Below are 20,145 nucleotides of genomic sequence, written 5' to 3'. Positions count from 1 at the left end.
GATTATTCATTAAAACAATAAAACTATGCCTTAAATCAGTGTTTTCCATACAATATATTTTTTTCATACCAAACAAAGGATTGACTTAAAAATGCGAGTAAGTGTCAGGTTTTGCGAGTTGAAAATTTAAGCACTCGCAAATATATGCAAGTATCGAAAAAAGTTAAATTCGAGCCCTGATATAAGGTTGCAACCAAGATAAGGGTTCGAAATATCAATCATAAACTACCTCTTTGATAAGATGGCCTCTTCAGTAAACAAGATAACAAAATTAATGTCTAACAGAGATAAAATAAACACGCTGCGTTGTGAAACCTACATACATCAGGGTTTACCTCGTTGGTGCCCATCTGCATGGCGATCACGCTGCGGGGAATTAGCTCCCGATGCTGCCGTACAGCGAAGTGCCATGAACGTATTCGCATCATGTCGTCAAATGTGAATTCTAGAACTAATCGGCCCTCTGTCACTACCTGTAAATTGTCTATTTCATTTTAAAGGGGCACATATAGACATGTTCCATTGATGCAAAAATTCTTTTTTTATTTCCAATGCATAATTATGTTGAACTTATTTGACATTAACGATCAAAACAAAAAAGCTTATGATTTAAAAACAGATAAAAACATATTCGCCTATAAAAAAGAGTCGAATGAATAAATAACTATGTTGCCACCAATTCCCAGTTAAAAAAAAACGCCCAAATATCGCTTATATTTTTTATTTGTCCCTTGCTTGAATATTGAGACCCCAGTTTTCTGGGTCAAGGAAAACCGTGCTTTTATCGAGCCTGAAGATGCGTTTTATCTTACCTTTGTGAACATGGGTTTACCATGATGCGTTACCATGGTAGCCACTTCACAGTCAAGTGTTATGGAGGTATTGTGGAATGATTCTTTCGCATGCTTTAAGATAAAGTAGAGATCCGTAACTCCGCCCTCAAATATGCTCCGGAAGTAACGCGGTATCAGGGTTCGCCCTATGGCTGAAATGATCAAACAATTAAAAAGATGAACACATACATATAAACTGATAAAAATTTGTAAAGGATCACATAAGTATACTACTAACATATCACACATGTCTTGAGATTGGTAAGAATATATTGACTACTTACTGGCGCACAACACTGATAAAAGACAGATTCCTCTAATTTACCTTAAGAATGACAGGAATTTTACAAGAAGTTAATTTGTTTATCATTTGATAATGCTAAGGGCCATAACTCAAGTACATTTTTGTACAACATATGTTTGAGCTAGAGTATTATTAAAGGGTTATCATTGTTTTGAGTAATGTTTAGGTTTGACGTACAATTTTTAAAATTGTGTCTTTTTGATACGTGTACTAACAGAAAATATTGATATCTTAGAGAAGATCAGGGTTCCCGCTGGCGATCGCCATTGTCGCCATTTGCGACAAAATCGCAAAAGTGGCGACAACTTTTCAAATTTGGCGAATTTATGGCGACAACGATTTTTTTCTAAAATATTTTCTTAAAATGACGTAAGTGGTGACCATGCGGCCTGCATGATAATCGATTCTGTCACTGTCATAAATCAAGCGCATCTGCTGGTGCGACAACAAAAATTAATCCGATAATTAGGGCAAGCAGTCACGGCCCAGTCAACACCTCGCTAATTATTGCAGAATTTTATTGCTTTCACGGATAAACAATGACATCCTTTAACTGTTATGTCTCTTATTAGCAAACAATTTACAATTTAGCTCAACAGCCTTGTTGCGTAATTATCGTGTTAGTTTTAAATATGCAAATCATAGAATTTTATGTTGTCCGAAAGTCACGTGATATGCAAATTTCGTAATGACGTTTACGCGCTAAAAATAGACTTGCTTTCGGTTTTGTCGCAATTTGTAATTGCTAAAAATGCAGCATTCTAAGAGTTCAAAAAGTGTCAAAAAGATTAACAGAAATCAAATAAATAGGATTAAACCCCATTTGATAAGGCTTCTAATATGTTGGCTGGAGTAAAGAGTAGGTAGACAAATTTCTATTAGGAAAGTTATGGCCCTAGTTTGACAATGTATATTTCTTTGAGTTTCCATTTATTTTAAATTTATCTCATAATTTCACAAATGTATTCTTTTATTGTATGCAGGCATTAGACCGAAATCAACATATTGATGTTTATGTCACATTTTTTGCAATATTTTTTTATTTATATACTAGTCCATATACAATGAATTTTGTCAACAGAATAACAATTTGCTATTAATATCTTGTGCTTCATGTACAACAAAATGTTATGATTTGCACGACAATGTGCTAATTAAATGCAATTTAAGGCTCTTAAAATGCTTAAACCCCATGAGCTTCAGGGGGCTTCGCCCCCTTGGCCCCCACAAGGGCGCTGCCCTGGACCCGTAAGGGGGCCTATCGCGGCCCCCTTAACCCCCCCGCGAAAAAGTGGCGACAACTTTTTAGAACCCAGGGGGAACCCTGAAGATGTCATTAGTCATTAATTTACATAAGTTTGATACCTACAGTGAGATAAAAGAGTTATTACATACCACAATTAATGTCTAAATAATTTAAATACAGCAAAAAGAAAAATTATATATATATATTTCATTTACCATAAATATTATTACATCAGTATAAGTACATGTTTAAGGCTTAAGATAATTATTTTCCAGGCGTTATCTCAATTTTGGAGTTTCAACAAAAAATTCATAAGGAAATTTATCGCTTGATTCTGCCTGTATCTTTATGGTTGAACTTAAGGCCAATTTTTTTTATTTGGTTAGGGTTACATCCTATTCAAAAACAGGTAGGAAAGGTAGGTTTGTATTGCCTTTTTTATTAGGCTTTATGTAAGAACGTTATTGTCACCATTATGCACCAGTCAATTGTAACCACGCCCCCCCCCCCGGTCTGGGGGTATACCGGGGATAGCCGAGGAAATGGGCTGTGTTTTTACCGCAGTGCCGGGTGAATGCGGTGGTTTTGTCCTCACGCCAAAAATAGCGGGGATGGGCCTTACCAAGGTCCCTTGGGTGCGGGTGCATTTAGCGGGGATTTTACCAGCAGTTCGTCCCCTCAGGGCGGGGATTTTACCCGGGGTTAGCTGGACCAAAAGTCAAAGTCCCCGCTATTCCCCAGACCTGGGGGAGCCGTGGTTACAAATGACTGGTGCATTAGAGAATGGTGTTAAAGTTACCTTCTGTTTAAAACTTTAAAGGTTTTAAATTACATGTATTAAAAGACACACTGAAAAAACAACACTATTTCTCTTTACTTTTATTCTTTTTTTATTTTTTTTAACAACAGACTTTAAAACCAGTAGGGTCAGGTAAGGTTGCATAACCCTAACCAAATGTGGTTTTTTAAGCCTGAGCACTCTTAAGCAAGATATTTTATCTGAAATCAGGTTAGATATGAGTTATAACTGGTACTATCCAGCCATAACCTCATGATCTTTTTTATAGTCTTATATAAATTAGATGTAGCTTTACTCAATATTTACCGATATGGCTGTGAACAAGACAAAAATTTAATAAATTATTTTTGCATAATATTATGCAACATACTTCGTTTTTTAAGAAATTCTTTCACTAAACTTGGTATGAAATCTAAAAGAATTTGAATCTTCAGACGGAAATATGGGAGTTTCTTCTGTAGAATTTTCTTGAGAAAAAAGATGCTTTTATAAAATCTCCAGGTATATATCCAAATTGAATGGGATCATGTGTTTCAAATTACCACCAATTAGGAACCTCAGCAAAAATGCAAAATGGGGGAAAAAATGCATAGTAATCAGAATAATCCATCCGAACATTCATAGGAAAATTCAGGAGTATTTCGAGATTAATGTGTACATGGGTTTTCAACTCTTCATTAAAAAGGCATTTTAAAGTTTAAATTTGAATAATACATTTTCCCCTGAATTTTGAAGCTCCCTCCTTTTTTTTAAGTAAATTATATTGGGATTCTGCCTTTTGTGAGAGTTAAGCAGGAAACTGTTACAGTGTGGGCTGTTTTATCCACAGCAGTAAGAGTGGGAGGTTAAAACCAACTTCTAAAGGGGGACAGTTCAATTTGGAAGTGCTATGTTAAAGTTTACTTGGGTAGGTTGTATTTTTAAATGGAATAGCATTCGGAACTCCTCGGCCATTTTTTTCAAAAACAACCTCGGATGTATTTGGACGGTTTACATACTCAAAAAGTGGTACTTTTAAGTCCGCTGCAAGTAGATCGCTTAGTAATTTTATTTAGCAGTTAAACGTTGTGACTTAACTCTTGGGATTCTTTATTATGTTTGCAATAATACAATTCAATGGCAATCAATTTAAACTTAGATCAATATATACAACTCTAAAACACTACATTTAATTAATGATATAATTTAAAATTTTACGAACTCCTTCAACTGATGTACCTGCATACATCCGAGGTTGTTTTCGATAAAATGGCCGAGGAGCTCCGAATGATGGAATAGCTGTTATACATCAAGTTATAAAGGGCAAAATATAGGATCATGCTAAACATTTTATTTCAGTAAAATGAGTAACAGTATGATGAATTCAAAACAAAACAAGAGCTGTCACAGTATGTGACGAATGCCCCCGAATGTGACATTGACCTATGAACAAGGTCAGTACATGAAAAGTTAAAGATTAAACAAATACATATGGCAAGTTATTTTAAATTGCCTCTGAACATAAAAAAATACCACCCATACTTGACAACCTATATTCTTATGTCCTTATATTCAGCATTCCATTGTGAATAAACACTTAGTGTATCTTTCACCTTAGAGGTAGGGACATGGGTCTTGCACGTGACACGTCATCTTGGTATGCCGAACACATGTGGCAAGTTATTTTAAAATATGTCCATACAAGGGAAAGTTACAGCCCAGACACAACAACTTATACTCTATGTCCTTATATTCAGCATTCCATTGTGAATAAACACTTAGTGTATCTTTCACCTTAGAGGTAGGGACATGGGTCTTGCACGTGACACGTCATCTTGGTATGCCGAACACATGTGGCAAGTTATTTTAAAATATGTCCATACAAGGGAAAGTTACAGCCCAGACACAACAACTTATACTCTATGTCCTTATATGCAGCATTCCATTGTGAATAAACATTAAGTGTGACCTTGACCTAAGAGGTAGGGACACGGTTCTTGCACGCGACACGTCGTCTTGGTATGCCGAACACATGTGGCAAGTTATTTTATAATCTGTCCATACAAGGGAAAGTTACAGCCCGGACATGAGTTATTGAGCCGGACACACGGAAGGACGGACGGACGGTGCGATTTTAATATGCCCACCTTCGAGGCCATAAAAATGTCTGGCATCAACCTATATTGTGCCCCTCTAACCTATATTGTGCCCCTCTAACCTATATTGTGCCCCTTTCACCTATATTGTCCCCCTCTAACCTCTATTGTGCTCCTCTAACCTCTATTGTGCTCCTCTAACCTATATTGTGCCCCTCTAACCTATGTTGTGCCCCTCTAACCTATACTGTGCCCCTTTCACCTATATTGTGCCCCTTTAACCTATACTGTGCCCCTTTAACCTATATTGTGCCCTCTAACAGATATTGTGCCTCTTTAACCTATGTTGTGCCCCTTTAACCTATATTGTGCCCCTTTAACCTATATTGTGCCCTCTAACAGATATTGTGCCTCTTTAACCTATATTGTGCCTCTTTAACCCATATTGTGCCCCTTTAACCTATACTGTGCCCCTTTCACCTATATTGTGCCCCTTTAACCTATATTGTGCCCCTTTAACCTATATTGTGCCCTCTAACAGATATTGTGCCTCTTTAACCTATATTGTGCCCCTTTAACCTATATTGTGCCTATTTAACCTATATTGTGCCCCTTTCACCTATATTGTGCCCCTTTAACCTATATTGTGCCCCTTTAACCTATATTGTGCCCTCTAACAGATATTGTGCCTCTTTAACCTACATTATGCCCCCTTTAACCTATATTGTGCTCCTGTAAGGCCAAAGGGACAATAATAATTGTCCCTGTTCATGTGACTTACTGTATCGTTTTGGCCCATCCTCCAGACAGAAGGACAGCGTAAGTGTTGCCTCGTCCTCAAAAAACTCTGTGGCAAACGCATCCCACCACAGGTTGTCGCTGTCCTGTAAAACAAACAACAAAGAAACTGAATTTATGCTTCAGCCATCTACATTTCTTATGTTGCATTATGAAAAAAATATGGCTTAGAAATACAAAAACCTTGATTCATAGGCAAAAACACTTGTTGCTTTCAGAAAACAACTAATTTTCAACAAAAATGACTTAAGGCCTACAATTATTAGTATAAGTATTAATTAGCGTTTACACATATGTCTCTGCAATTGGAAACGCAGCACAGATTCTTATTTAGTCAAACAAAAAGCAGCTGGCTAAAGGAACAGCCACTTTTCCATTTATTTGTTTCATAAATGTTATTTAGAGGTTAAGAATGGGGGATGGCAAGTATAGCGGAATCTCGCAAACACTAAATAATTTATTTTGCTTTACTAAACAATTAATTCAGCAGCCATGTTATTTCCACCCAATTTTTATACTTTATATTACATTTTCAGTTATTTTAAAAACATGTTAAATGATTTAATAATGCTTTAACTTCTTAGCATTATTTAAACTCATATTCATTCAACGCCTTAAGTCAACCTTCACATCTTATTATACACATTTTAAGGAGGACTATTATAGATCTATGTTGGTATCACTTTAGGCCGAACAAAAAAATGGGGTTCCTGGCAGCCAAATTTTTAGTCATGATATTACACTACCAACAACACAGTTTTTGCATATTTTTCAAACCTCAGCAATTTTGATTACTGCGGATGTTATCTTTATTAACCTTTTTTCCTAGACCCCATGATATAAGCATATCGCACACCGCATTCATTTCTATAATTTGCCTCGCGTCGAGTCAACGCTATGCGCAGCGTTTCAAAGTGTTAATTAACGTTAATAAAGGTAGCTATTTAGGCTATATCTTTGTTCCTTCGCATAAATATATTTCTTATCGTACAAACTCTACAAATCACTTGGTTTGACTCAAAAAGTTGTTTTTCAGCATGTAACAGGAACCACAACCAAAAAAAATATTGGCCTTATTTCTATATATGTTTTATCTGTGTTTCAGCGGCCTTCACAATGAAAAAGGTAGTGACTTCCTCAACAACTGAGTTGTAATCAATCAAATATAATGATGGTAACCTAGATCCGAAAATGATCAGATATATATACCGTAAATGTCTTATTAGACACACTTGCAGTAATAAACGATCATGGGTCTTTTCGAGTCTTTTTTCTTTTTCTACGACTTAAACAATGCTGACCATAAAATGCAACTTGTTCCCATGAAAGGTTTTGAATCGGCACCATTTGTTTACAAAAACACCTGCTCAGTTAGCTGACCACATGCATTTCAACCCATACCCTATCGTATAATTTAGGTTATACACCACCTTCATTGGTAACAGAGCAAATCATAAATTTCTCATTCTTTCAGGATATTGTGTATTGATTTATAAGAGTGGACCATTTATTGATTTACACAACAGGGGGTGTAATTACACAACAGGGTGTGTATACAGCTATGCCTTTACACTTACTGATCGCTGATTGGTCAATCTGCAATTTTGACTCCACCTATGGTCAAGCTGATGGGTAACTATTGTAAACATCCTTGATTTTAGATATTTGTATGACTATACATGACTTATCACTAAATTTAACAGGTTTTAAAAAGTTTGCTGAATAGGAAAAAATGGTTCATATTAAACGTGCAGGGTTCTCAAATAGACATGTATCCTGCACATTTGAAAGCAAATTAACAGTTTATCATTATCATAGCTAAAATCTCCCTGTATTACAGTTTTAAAAAAAGTTTACATAAAGCTCTTGATGTTGTCTTTAATAATGATTATAAAAATTATCTCTATATATATTTACATTAATTACCATCAAATAAATGGACAACTAAACTGTTTCAACGTTAACAGTAAATAATATTATATCTTTTCTATATATATACAAAAAAATGTTTCAACGTTAACAGTAAATAATATTATATCTGTTTTATATACAAACTAAATGACTCAGTTATATCTTTCTACACAATTTTAAACAAAAACCAAGATTAAGACTGAATAACTTAAGTACATACATTATGTATTTATAGCATCAAATGGTAAAACTCTCCTGAACAGTGTAAATAATTATAAATTTAGTACAGTGTGTGTTTTTGACAAAAAAATCCTCTCCATTTACAATTCCAATGATAAGCCACACTTTTTTTATAGTAAAATTATTTTTTTCTCAAAATTTGCATTTTACAAACCAAAGCGGGCTTTGCTTTGTTTTGTTTAAATTATGTTTAAATTATACTATGGTAAATTCATAAGTTTAGGCACATTCACAAGTTTAGGCATTGTGTCACTATTTCACAATTGAAAGGACGCTGGCCCATATCCCAAGAGAAAAAAAAAATACCCACTGTGTATTTCCTCTGTTGAAGTGTATATATATTCCATATGGCAGTGTGATTTATTTGACCCTTTTTGCACACATAATTGGCCCCATTCCCCTTCTGAAAAAGTACATATTTTTCCCCTACTCACGTAAAAAAAATCCCTTTGTTTTGTATCTCAATTTTTTTAGGAGCATTGACCTCTTCAATTAAGCAAATGTAGTCATAAGTGCCATTCATGAATATGTTGATGGTTTGTTGAAAAAAAGATTGAAAACAAGCTGAACATTATATGTATCATAACAGTATTTTCCCCATTTGCCAAAACAAGGCTATTTATCCCCTATTAAAGGGCCCCCCACTATTCCCTAAAATTTGGAAACAAACACTGTATGGACACATGAGAGATTTACTTCCCTTTGTATATTTGCACATTTTTCAGGTAATCAATAACTGGAGCATATCAATACAATATTGATAGTATATTTGAATAGAATTAAGGGCATGGTAGCAGTTTGTTTTCTGACATTTTAAGTATGGAATATAGGGTATTATCTAACTTCATAAAAACATGGCAGTTTTTTAAACAAGGGAAATAACTCTAAATTAAAACAGTCTACAGCATCTTCACCTAGGGATGCTTTAAGTGAAAGTCACAATAATAAAACAGATAACAATAATCTTAGTAGCAAGAGGTATTATCTAAAAAAGTGTTTGACAGTATTTTCACCATGAAAATCTTCACATAATTATTTAAAAATTCAAACATTTCTTTAACATATAAAATAATACAGCCAATTAAACAGATAAAAAAATGACCATGCAAATTTATAAAATCAATTACAATGTAACTTGAGTCAAGAAACTTTGTTGACATCAGTAAATCTAATCAGAAATACAAGTTTTTATGTGATACTTGTTAGATCACTTGGTGAAAACCCTACTAATAACCTACTCCCAAGATGATATACCCACCTCGGAGCGCTGTTGAAGGCGCTTGTTCAGCTCATAGACCCTGTAGTCTGGCTGTCCCATGTATGGTGCGTGTCGCCTGTTGGAATACATAGAAAATGGGGATGAATAAAATGGGTCATTGTTCATCATCGGACCACCGGGCATGCCGTGTGACATTGGTGGGCCATTTCCAGGCCCCGGTCCAGGACCGCCGGGACCTCCTGGTCCCATTCCCGGCTGTGGGCCCATCCCTGGAGAAACACCTGGAGGCATCGGAGACATTCCGGGCGACATTCCAGGCCCTGACATACCCGGGCTCATCCGTGGGTGCATTGGTCCCTGTGGACCCGGTCCCATTCCGCCCGGTCCCATCCCACCCCCCATGCTTTGACCACTCATGTTCATGGGCATCATGTGGGGCATGCTGCTGGGAGGCATTCCTGGGGACATGTTATTGGGCATGCCGCCCTGCGACATATTGTTTGGCATACACGGGGACATACTGTTGGGCATCATCCCTGCCTGGGACATGCCTGGACCCATCCCATGCATCCCACCCGGGCCGCCTGGCATCCCGTGGTGCATGGACGTCATTGGGTTCATCATCTTTCACAACTCTGCGACTACAGTTCTATAGGGCACCCAACAACACAGATATCAAGTTTCATAAAGAAAGCATGATGGCTTCCTTTTACGATCAAACATATTGTCAATGGATCTATACCGAATATGCATCAGCTTGTGTTGTTCTTTTATTTCCTGATCCAATAATGTATTAACACTACATGATTCTAAAGCTAGTCCATCTTAAAACAGGTCTTACAAAAATATTCTCAAGAGAATGACTTCCAGTACATGTATGTATGTTCAACTTGCAGAACTATGTGATTTATTATATTTTTCGGAGTAATAAAGTTTAAACCATTATGATGAAAAAAATCTAGATAATTACACACAAATATCAAGAAAATAGGAGAAACAGGTCAATATTTTAACACATTTTTATACTGAACACTGTTATAATACACTAAAGGTAAGTCCAGCAATTTTGAGAATCTCAATTAAGAATCCTGAAATTGATGCCACAAAATTTCTCCATGAGTGAAAAAATTCCCTTCTTTATTCATTATGCACACAGAGCAACATATAAATTTATCCAAATTTTCTTCACAAAAAATCCACTCGTAAAAACTTTTTGTCCAGTTTCAAACCATTTCAAATTTCTATATACTTTCTCTAATGCTGACATATATACATGTATAGTTTACAGCAAAACATGTGTACTTCCCTCATGTATACAGATTGTTTCAATTGCATTCTGGGAAGGAAAAGGCTCACAAAGGGGCACTTGTTTACTCAGTAAATATCCAATGGTCAAAATAAGATAATTTCCACCAAATCCAAATCAGTTTCTCACAATATGCACATTTTAATTTATACACCTTCTAATTACATGTCAATAAAGAGCCTAGTTGGCCTATTTCACCTAATGCACACATGATAATTTTACAAGCTCCAACGATTCCCCCCAGGGCACCTCTAGAAACCATTACAAACCTTATTTCATAAATAGAACAGACCAACAAAGTATGGCCTATAGTCTGTTTCAATGCATGTGAACGTGAATATCAGTCAATATTGGAAAGACTTAGGCCTAGGCTGAGAAAATGAATATTGATTTCTCCTGTCAATTTTCCAATATTCTACCTGATGACAAAGACCAGTCCATTATTTTATATGGAAGAATATAATATAACGCAAATATGACATACTTTATTCTGATCACTGCGAAATACTAATATGGATTTCTTTATAATATCAAGAAAATACTTCTGTTCCAAAAAAATGAGCAAACTGTTATTAAGCTGAACTATTAGCTGAGTCCATTGCCTAATTTCATTCACAAATCTTAAATCACAAACTGTTGTTTAACTTCAAGATCACCATTCAGAAAAAGCCTTTATTTTTTAACTACATAATATTTAAGGAATACCTGGTAAAATCAACCAGTTTCTGGCTTTAACAACATTATGTACCAAAACCTTCTATGTTTTAATGCTGTTTAGTACCTTCTGGAGCTAGCCCCATGAACGGATGATTTTTTGACAAATACCAGTAAAGATCAAGTCTGAGTTTCAATGACTAAATACCAATACTCAGGCACCATCATTTCTAGAATGTTGAGATGTGGACAGGGAAAATCAATATATAAGCCCAGACTTGCACAGTAAAGAATTCATTAATTACAGAAGATTGCCATTATTTGAGGAAATTCACTGTGTGTGAGAGAGAGACAGAGAGAGAGAAGGAAACTTGGGGTTTGCAGGCCAAATCGATGCCTAGAAGTGTTGTGGTTTACCCCCTCCCCTAGCGACAACCTGTTGCATGTTGTTTTTAGAATTCTTCAACAAGTTGCTACGTGCATTTTGAATAGCAAAAACCCGAGAATCCAAACAAAATTCAAAGGCCTACATGACTGTTCATAAAAGAGCGAACTGGTACAAATGTAAAGTATTCTTAAAACATGCTACATCCCTTTTGTCAAAATAATATAATGTATTGATACATAGGTTCTGCAATAAGATTTGACCAGTTTCATGAAAACAGGTGACAAAGGTATTGAAGGAAATAGATACTGATATAGATAGATGGACACTGCATATACATGCAGACTGAGTGGATGGACACTGCATATACATGCAGACTGAGTGGATGGACACTGCATTGACAGATGGGCTCTGCATTGACAAGAGAGATTTGAATGGATTGACACTGCATTGACAACACAGATTTGAATGGATTGACACTGCATTGACAAGAGAGATTTGGATGGATGGACACTGCATTGACAACACAGATTTGAATGGATTGACACTGCATTGACAAGAGAGATTTGGATGGATGGACACTGCATTGACAACACAGATTTGAATGGATTGACACTGCATTGACAAGAGAGATTTCGATGGATGGACACTGCATTGACAACACAGATTTGAATGGATTGACACTGCATTGACAAGAGAGATTTGGATGGATGGACATTGCATTGACAAGAGAGATTTGGATGGATGGGCACTGCATTGACAGGAGAGATTTGGATGGATGGACTCTGCATTGACAAGAGAGATTTGGATGGATGGACTCTGCATTGACAACACAGATATTGATGGATGGACACTGCATTGACAACACAGATATGGATGGATGGACACTGCATTGACAACACAGATATGGATGGATGGACACTGCATTGACAACACAGATATGGATGGATGGACACTGCATTGACAACACAGATTTGAATGGATTGACACTGCATTGACAAGAGAGATTTGGATGGATGGACTCTGCATTGACAAGAGAGATTTGGATGGATGGACTCTGCATTGACAACACAGATATTGATGGATGGACACTGCATTGACAACACAGATATGGATAGATGGACACTGAACTAACAACACAGATATGGATGGATGGACACTGCATTGACAATGGAGATTTGAATAGATGGACATTGCTTAGACAACACAGATATGGAGAGATGGGCACTGCATGGACAACGCAGATATGGATAGATGGACACTGCATGGACAACATAGATATGGATAGATGGGCACTGCATGGACAACGCAGATATGGATGGATGGACAACGTATTGACAACACAGATTTCAATGGATGGACACTGCATGGACAACATAGATATGGATAGATGGGCACTGCATGGACAACGCAGATATGGATGGATGGACAACGTATTGACAACACAGATTTCAATGGATGGACACTGCATGGACAACGCAGATATGGATGGATGGACAACGTATTGACAACACAGATTTCAATGGATGGACACTGCATGGACAACATAGATATGGATAGATGGGCACTGCATGGACAACGCAGATATGGATAGATGGACACTGTATTGACAACACAGATATGGATAGATGGACACTGCATGGACAACATAGATATGAATAGATGGACACTGCATTGATAACAGCAGTCTTAAGACAGTGTATAGAAATGGATGGATGGACACTGAATTGACAACAACAATCTGAAGGCAGTGTCTAGATGTGAACAGATGGACAGTGAATTGACAACAGCAACCCTAACACAGTGTAAAGATATGGATAGATGGACACTGAATTGACAACAGCAGCCTAAAAATAGTGTATGGATGTGAACAGATGGACACTGAACTGACAACAGCAGTCTAAAGACAGTGTATAGACGTGAACAGATGGACACTGAATTGACAACAGCAGCCTAAAGACAGTGTATAAATGTGAACAGATTGACACTGAATTGACAACAGCAGCCTTAAGACAGTGTAAAGATATTGATAGATGGACACTGAATTGACAACAACAGTCTGAAGGCAGTGCATGGATGTGAACACATGGACACTGAATTGACAACAGCAGCCTTAAGACAGTGTAAAGATATTGATAGATGGACACTGAATTGACAACAACAGTCTGAAGGCAGTGCATGGATGTGAACACATGGACACTGAATTAACAACAGCAACCCTAAGACAGTGTATAGATATGAATAGATGGACACTGACTTGACAACAGCAGCCTAAAGACAGTGTATAGATGTGAACAGATGGACACTGAATTGACAACAGCAACCCTAAGACAGTGTATAGATATGGATAGATTGACATTGACTTGACAACAACAGTCTTAAGACAGTGCATGGATGTGAACACATGGATACTGAATTGACAACAGCAGCCTTAAGACAGTGTAAAGATATTGATAGATGGACACTGAATTGACAACAACAGTCTGAAGGCAGTGCATGGATGTGAACACATGGACACTGAATAAACAACAGCAACCCTAAGACAGTGTATAGATATGAATAGATGGACACTGACTTGACAACAGCAGCCTAAAGACAGTGTATAGATGTGAACAGATGGACACTGAATTGACAACAGCAACCCTAAGACAGTGTATAGATATGAATAGATGGACACTGACTTGATAACAGCAGCCTAAAGACAGTGTATGGATGTGAACAGATGGACACTGAATTGACAACAGCGGACTAATGACAGTGTATCTAAATGGATAGATGGACACTGAATTGAGAACAGCAATCCTAAAAACAGTGTATAGATATGGATATTTGTGTGCAGTTTTCAAAACAGACAATGCCAAAAGTAAGTGGGATAGTTCTAGAAAACCCCTCCTTTGCTATGCAGTGTTCAAAACAGACATTCACAACACCAAAAGTAAGTTGGAGAGTTCTAGAAAACCCCTCCTTTGCTATGCAGTATTCAAAACAGACATTCACTACCCCAAAAGTAAGTTGGAGAGTTCTAGAAAACCCTCCTTTGCTATGCAGTATTCAAAACAGACATTCACTACCCCAAAAGTAAGTTGGAGAGTTCCAGAAAACCCCTCCTTTGCTATGCAGTGTTCAAAACAGACATTCACAACCCCAAAAGTAAGTTGGAGAGTTCCAGAAAAAACCTCCTTTGCTATGCAGTATTCAAAACAGACATTCACAACCCCAAAAGTAAGTTGGAGAGTTCCAGAAAAAACCTCCTTTGCTATGCAGTATTCAAAAAAGACATTCACTACCCCAAAAGTAAGTTGGAGAGTTCTAGAAAACCCCTCCTTTGCTATGCAGTATTCAAAACAGACATTCACAACCCCAAAAGTAAGTTGGAGAGTTCCAGAAAACCCTTCCTTTGCTATGCAGTGTTCAAAACAGACATTCACAACCCCAAAAGTAAGTTGAAAGGTTCCAAAAAAAACCTCCTTTGCTATGCAGTATTCAAAACAGACATTCACAACCCTAAAAGTAAGTTGGAGAGTTCTAGAAAACCCCTCCTTTTCTATGCAGTATTCAAAACAGACATTCACAACCCCAAAAGTAAGTGGGAGAGTTCCAGAAAACCCCTCCTTTGCTATGCAGTATTCAAAACAGACATTCACAACCCCAAAAGTAAGTTGGAGAGTTCCAGACACCCCTTTCTTTGGTAAGCGGTATTCAAAACAGACAGCCCTAAAAGCATGTTGGAGAGTTCCAGAGACCCCTTTCAATTGGTATGCGGTATTCAAAATAGACAACCCAAAAAGTAAGTTGTAGAGTTCGACAAACCCCCTTCTTTGCCAATAATTGGTCATGCAGTATTCAGGGGCCATTTACAGGGTACACAGGTACAAAAAATATGGCATAATACATTATGCAGAATCTCAAAGTAGTTAGATACTATTCGTTAAGCATGATTCAGGTAGAAAATTATGGAGTTTCAAAGAGGGGTGGGACAACCAGACAGTTTAGTTTTTCAAAGAGGGGTGGGGACAACCAGACAGTTTAGTTTAAGTGCTTAACATTGTATAATAGTATGCCCAGTTCCAGTTTGGCAGTGAAGCAGACAAGCTGATGTAAAGGGTGGGGAAAAGCCAGACAGTTTAGTTTAAGTGCTAAACATCGTATAATAGTATGCCCAGTTCCAGTTTGGCAGTGAAGCAGACATGCTGATTAGAAAGAGCAATTTTTGTTTCACAATTTGTTTAAAATTGTCAATCAGAGTTTACAAAAATGTGTCTACCTTTTACAAGTCTGGTACCAGTATTAAATTTCATGATCGCTTCTCAATGATTCCAAGATATTGAAGTCTAAGGGAGTGCATAAGCACCCTGAAGTTAATTTAAAGTCAAGTACCTGCAGCATATGGTTACAGTACATGACCATGATGTACAAAAATCAGGCCTTTTGTTTCATTTTTTCAGCCCATGTTGGGTATAACAAGCTCTTTTACATCTCTTTGAAAGTTACTTATAAACCTTGGCATTATCACAATGCACGCGCGTACATTTTATTTTTATTTGCCCTATTTCAAAACTTGTAGCATGACTTTTACCAAGTTGAGGCTTGTTATATTTAGTAAGCAAACTTTTGCCAATATAAGGATGAGGCCTCACCCTGATAGAGAGCTCATCCATAGCTACATTGTAACACAGGGTCTCAATATGCAAACAATAGGAATGAGATCAATTTGAAGATAACCTGTGCACAGTTTATACAACTGTAGACTGGGACCAGGTTACAGGTACATGTATAATAATACTGGCATTTTTTTTGGACTGGCCCTACTGCTGCTGCTTCATTGAACATTATCTGACTCATTGATCTGCCTAATCCACTCTAAATTTGTTAAATAATAAACTTGATCTACATGTAGGAATTCTCTAAAGCTTTTCTCATGAGTTTCCAAGGTTATTAAATTGAAGTGACACTCTCATTCAAAATCAATACATATATGTTTATAACAAACATAACTTTTGACTGATAAACCTTAAGCTATTTACTAAATAATGCATAAATTTATGGAAAATATTAACTACAGATTGGTGAATGCTGAAATATAAGGTAGAAATAGCATGTTTTATGCTTATTTCTTTCAAATGTAACTCGGTATCCTTCATAAGAACCATGGTTTTTGACATTTATTCATCCTTTTTGGAATATTAAAAAAAAAATATTATTAATTGTGGTAAATCTTATTTTTGAGTAAGAGTCATATTTAAGACAAGAATGCCTCATTTGTCTAACTAAAATTGATTGCTTAATTGTAAACTGGGGCAATTTTCAACCAACTTAGATTTAACTTAATATTAAGAGAAGAATCTTAGGGTTTTGAATGGATGGCAAAACTGATTGGACAAGAAACTAAATGGAATCACTGATGCATGTGTAAGGATAAGTATAAAAAATATTTTAAATGAATATGGCACAGACTATTATATTCTTATACATAAAATACTTATTCACTATTAATACAAAGGAAACAGCTAAATAATTCTTCATAAAACTATTTTGTGTTTGAATTTTTGTGTGGGCCAATGTCAATCAAAGGGTTTTCAAAATTTTCTCTTCATTTATTTTAGGTTAAGATCCATTCTGAGGAATGAACCAAAAATAAATTCATAGAGGATATTTAAGTAGGTATATTTTTTAACCATTTCATGAACTAGTGACTGAGGTAAAAGGTTACATATACTTGGTGTTTGCATTTTTGTGTGGCAAATGACAACAGAGGACTCTTCTATATTGTTCATTAATTTTACGTTGATCAATTCTGATGAATGTAACAAACTAACACGAAATAAATTAGAGTCCAATTTTAACATTATATATAATGCTCTTTTTAGAAGATCGCGAAAAATTGAACTCTTAAAATGACTGTAGATCTTCCACTCAAGCCAAAATACTGTATCAATATTATTTAAGGGACTTGACACCAAATAGTTCTGAAATAGGTAAATAAAGCTCTGCACCTACATTGTTTCGCAGCAGTTTTCCCCGCGTCCTTGTACTGTCAATCCATGAAGCGTGTGTATTAAGCATGTGAAAGACAAGTGATGAATTGGTAGAAGCTATTTTTTTTAAACTTACTTGGTAGATAAACCCAGAAGATTTTGAATTGAAAAATTACCCAAAAACTGCAAGAGATAAATGTGTTGTATGAAGTATGAATCAGTGCAATGTACATTTACAATAACAGTTTTATGTAAATTTTTGACAATTTTCTTTTTTTTTCTCACAATTGTATCATCTGGTGTGTAGTCCCTTTAAATTTGAGTATAACACCCCTCTATCAGACAAGTCTCTAACTGCTTTTCCAAATATTATAATTTTATTTTGATATCGTTACAAATAGTAAAATGGCCAAGAGCTACTATATTTCTAACTACTCCCCAATCCTAAATATATTTATCTGCATGAGGGTGCCAGTCTACGCTAGCCCGAGGCAGATTAGAAGGGAAATAGTGAGTGCTGAAACGTTGAAACAGGCTTTAGCTTAGCCATCCTAGCGAGAGAGAAAACACATTGATTTTTCTCCAGATCATTTCTACACTAACTCAATTTTTAATCTTGGCAGAATTTATGTGATGCTTGTATAACATATGAAAAAAATATTGTTTATTTTAAGGGGAAAAAATGACACAACTTAAATAAGATGGCAGCTTTTGTCAACAAAGTAATAGAACTTTTTTCATGAATCAACACTCGTAATTTATTATTTTTTCTCAAAATTGCTTACTAAACTTAGCATTTCTTAAATTTTGTGGGGTAAATGGGAGAATAATACATGATCAGTATAAATTTTAAATACTCAGTCTTCATGAAACTGACCGATAATAATTATTGAACATAATAATTTTCTGAATTTTGGAGGTAATAGTCTTGCATTACTTAAAGGGAGATAATTGTTAAATAATCTCCTTAAGATTTTCAATATTTAGCTCCCCTCAATCATTTAAGAAAACAAACCATAAAACTTATTTTCTTAAATGATCCAGTAGGCTGAAGTGAGGAGGTACAGTACTAAATATTAGGTGACTTTAAATGAATTGCTAGATTTTCATCACCGCCGGCATGCATGCCATATTTTCTGGAGACCATTCAGGGGAATTTGTTCAAAAGGCTGAAAATTCAGGGGGATTTTGCTTGTATTCAGGGGGATTTTTTTAGCAGGTCTAAGTTGGCGAAATTTTAAAGTATTTTTAGACGCAAGTATGAAAAAATGTATTCACATATAGTTTGCTTTGAAAACCTCTAAACTTTTTCATTATACAGAATTATTTTATGTCATGATTTATCATATTTTTATGATACACTGTCATGTCATACTGTAATGCACTTGCAGAACAAAATATGTCATTGGAAAAATATGTTTTCGAGACAATTAAATAAAATTTACCTTCCTCCAAAGTCTTTAAAAAATTGTGCTTAATTCTATCAGCTTTGATGACTTTCAGACAATAAGAGAATAGAATAAATATTATTAATTTCTTCCTTCCAAAAGAGTAATATTTCTTTGCCTTTGATAATTACTACAAATTAATTGATCACTTGTTGTAAAAGTTTCCTTTTGGAGAGTTTCACTCACATACTGTGGTTTCACTTTGTCATTATTGCCTGATGTAAAATTTAAAAAAAAAAAAAAAAAAAAAAAAAATGTTTTTTGTTTTTTTTTAAATTCCGGGGGATTTTTATCTCCCGACGGGAGACCGGGGGATGGATCGAAATTCCGGGGGATTTTCCCCCCCGCCGGGGGCTCTAATTCCTCATTGGGTCAAACTGGATGTATAGGATTTATTTCTTTATAATGAAGATAAGCATTTCCGGTTTGCTCAAATTTTTTGAGACTCGAGGTATTTTCGCCAGTCCCTGTGATTTCAACTGTATGTAACACCTTATCTTATAAGAGCACATTCTATCATAGAATACGTTGGTCAAGATTCCAAAGGAAAAATATTCAACAGCCAAAAAGTATTTGAGTATAATCCATTATTTTTTAACAATTATTAAGTATATTTTTTGCTCTAGAATTATTTTTTCTTTGAAATATTGAAATTTTTTATCAACGCATTCCAATAAAAACTGTAAAAAACCATAAAAATTATCACAATTTCTAAGAAAACCAAGGGGCATAAATCCGACAATATTAAAGCATTAGTTACATAACTTGTCACAAAAGAGTGTATTGTTACTGTGAGGAAGTTTAGAAAGTATGAATTCGATACCTTGAACGGCTAACGAACAGATAGACAGACGACAGAGTGATCACTATTGAGCATTAACAAATTTTTAAGGGGCCTTAACTAGGGTTTAAAAAGGGCAGAGGCAGGGTGCTAACAGTTAAGGGACAGAAT

General features: G+C 35.8%; 1 protein-coding gene across 6 annotated transcripts in view; it reads right to left on the bottom strand.

Annotated features, from left to right (window-relative positions):
* LOC128211481 (LIM domain-binding protein 2-like) overlaps positions 1-20,145 on the bottom strand; it is a 52,263-nt gene that overhangs the window by 19,190 nt on the left and 12,928 nt on the right. For 3 of the 6 annotated variants that reach the window (XM_052916316.1, XM_052916319.1, XM_052916320.1), the window contains exons 1-4: positions 9,465-10,695; positions 6,039-6,141; positions 813-985; positions 324-473 (exon numbers count right to left, since the gene is read on the bottom strand). In XM_052916316.1, coding sequence (XP_052772276.1) covers positions 324-473; positions 813-985; positions 6,039-6,141; positions 9,465-10,049 — 1,011 coding nt within the window. In that variant the 5' untranslated portion in view covers positions 10,050-10,695. Of the gene's footprint in view, positions 1-323; positions 474-812; positions 986-6,038; positions 6,142-9,464; positions 10,696-20,145 lie in introns of those variants that run through there. The other 3 variants (XM_052916317.1, XM_052916321.1, XM_052916322.1) reach the window with 2 other exon arrangements.

This window comes from Mya arenaria, chromosome 12 (genome assembly GCF_026914265.1).
Source record: "Mya arenaria isolate MELC-2E11 chromosome 12, ASM2691426v1".
Taxonomy (NCBI): domain Eukaryota; kingdom Metazoa; phylum Mollusca; class Bivalvia; order Myida; family Myidae; genus Mya; species Mya arenaria.
Note: the sequence above shows the minus strand (reverse complement) of the source record. Positions and strands in the feature narration are given on the sequence as shown.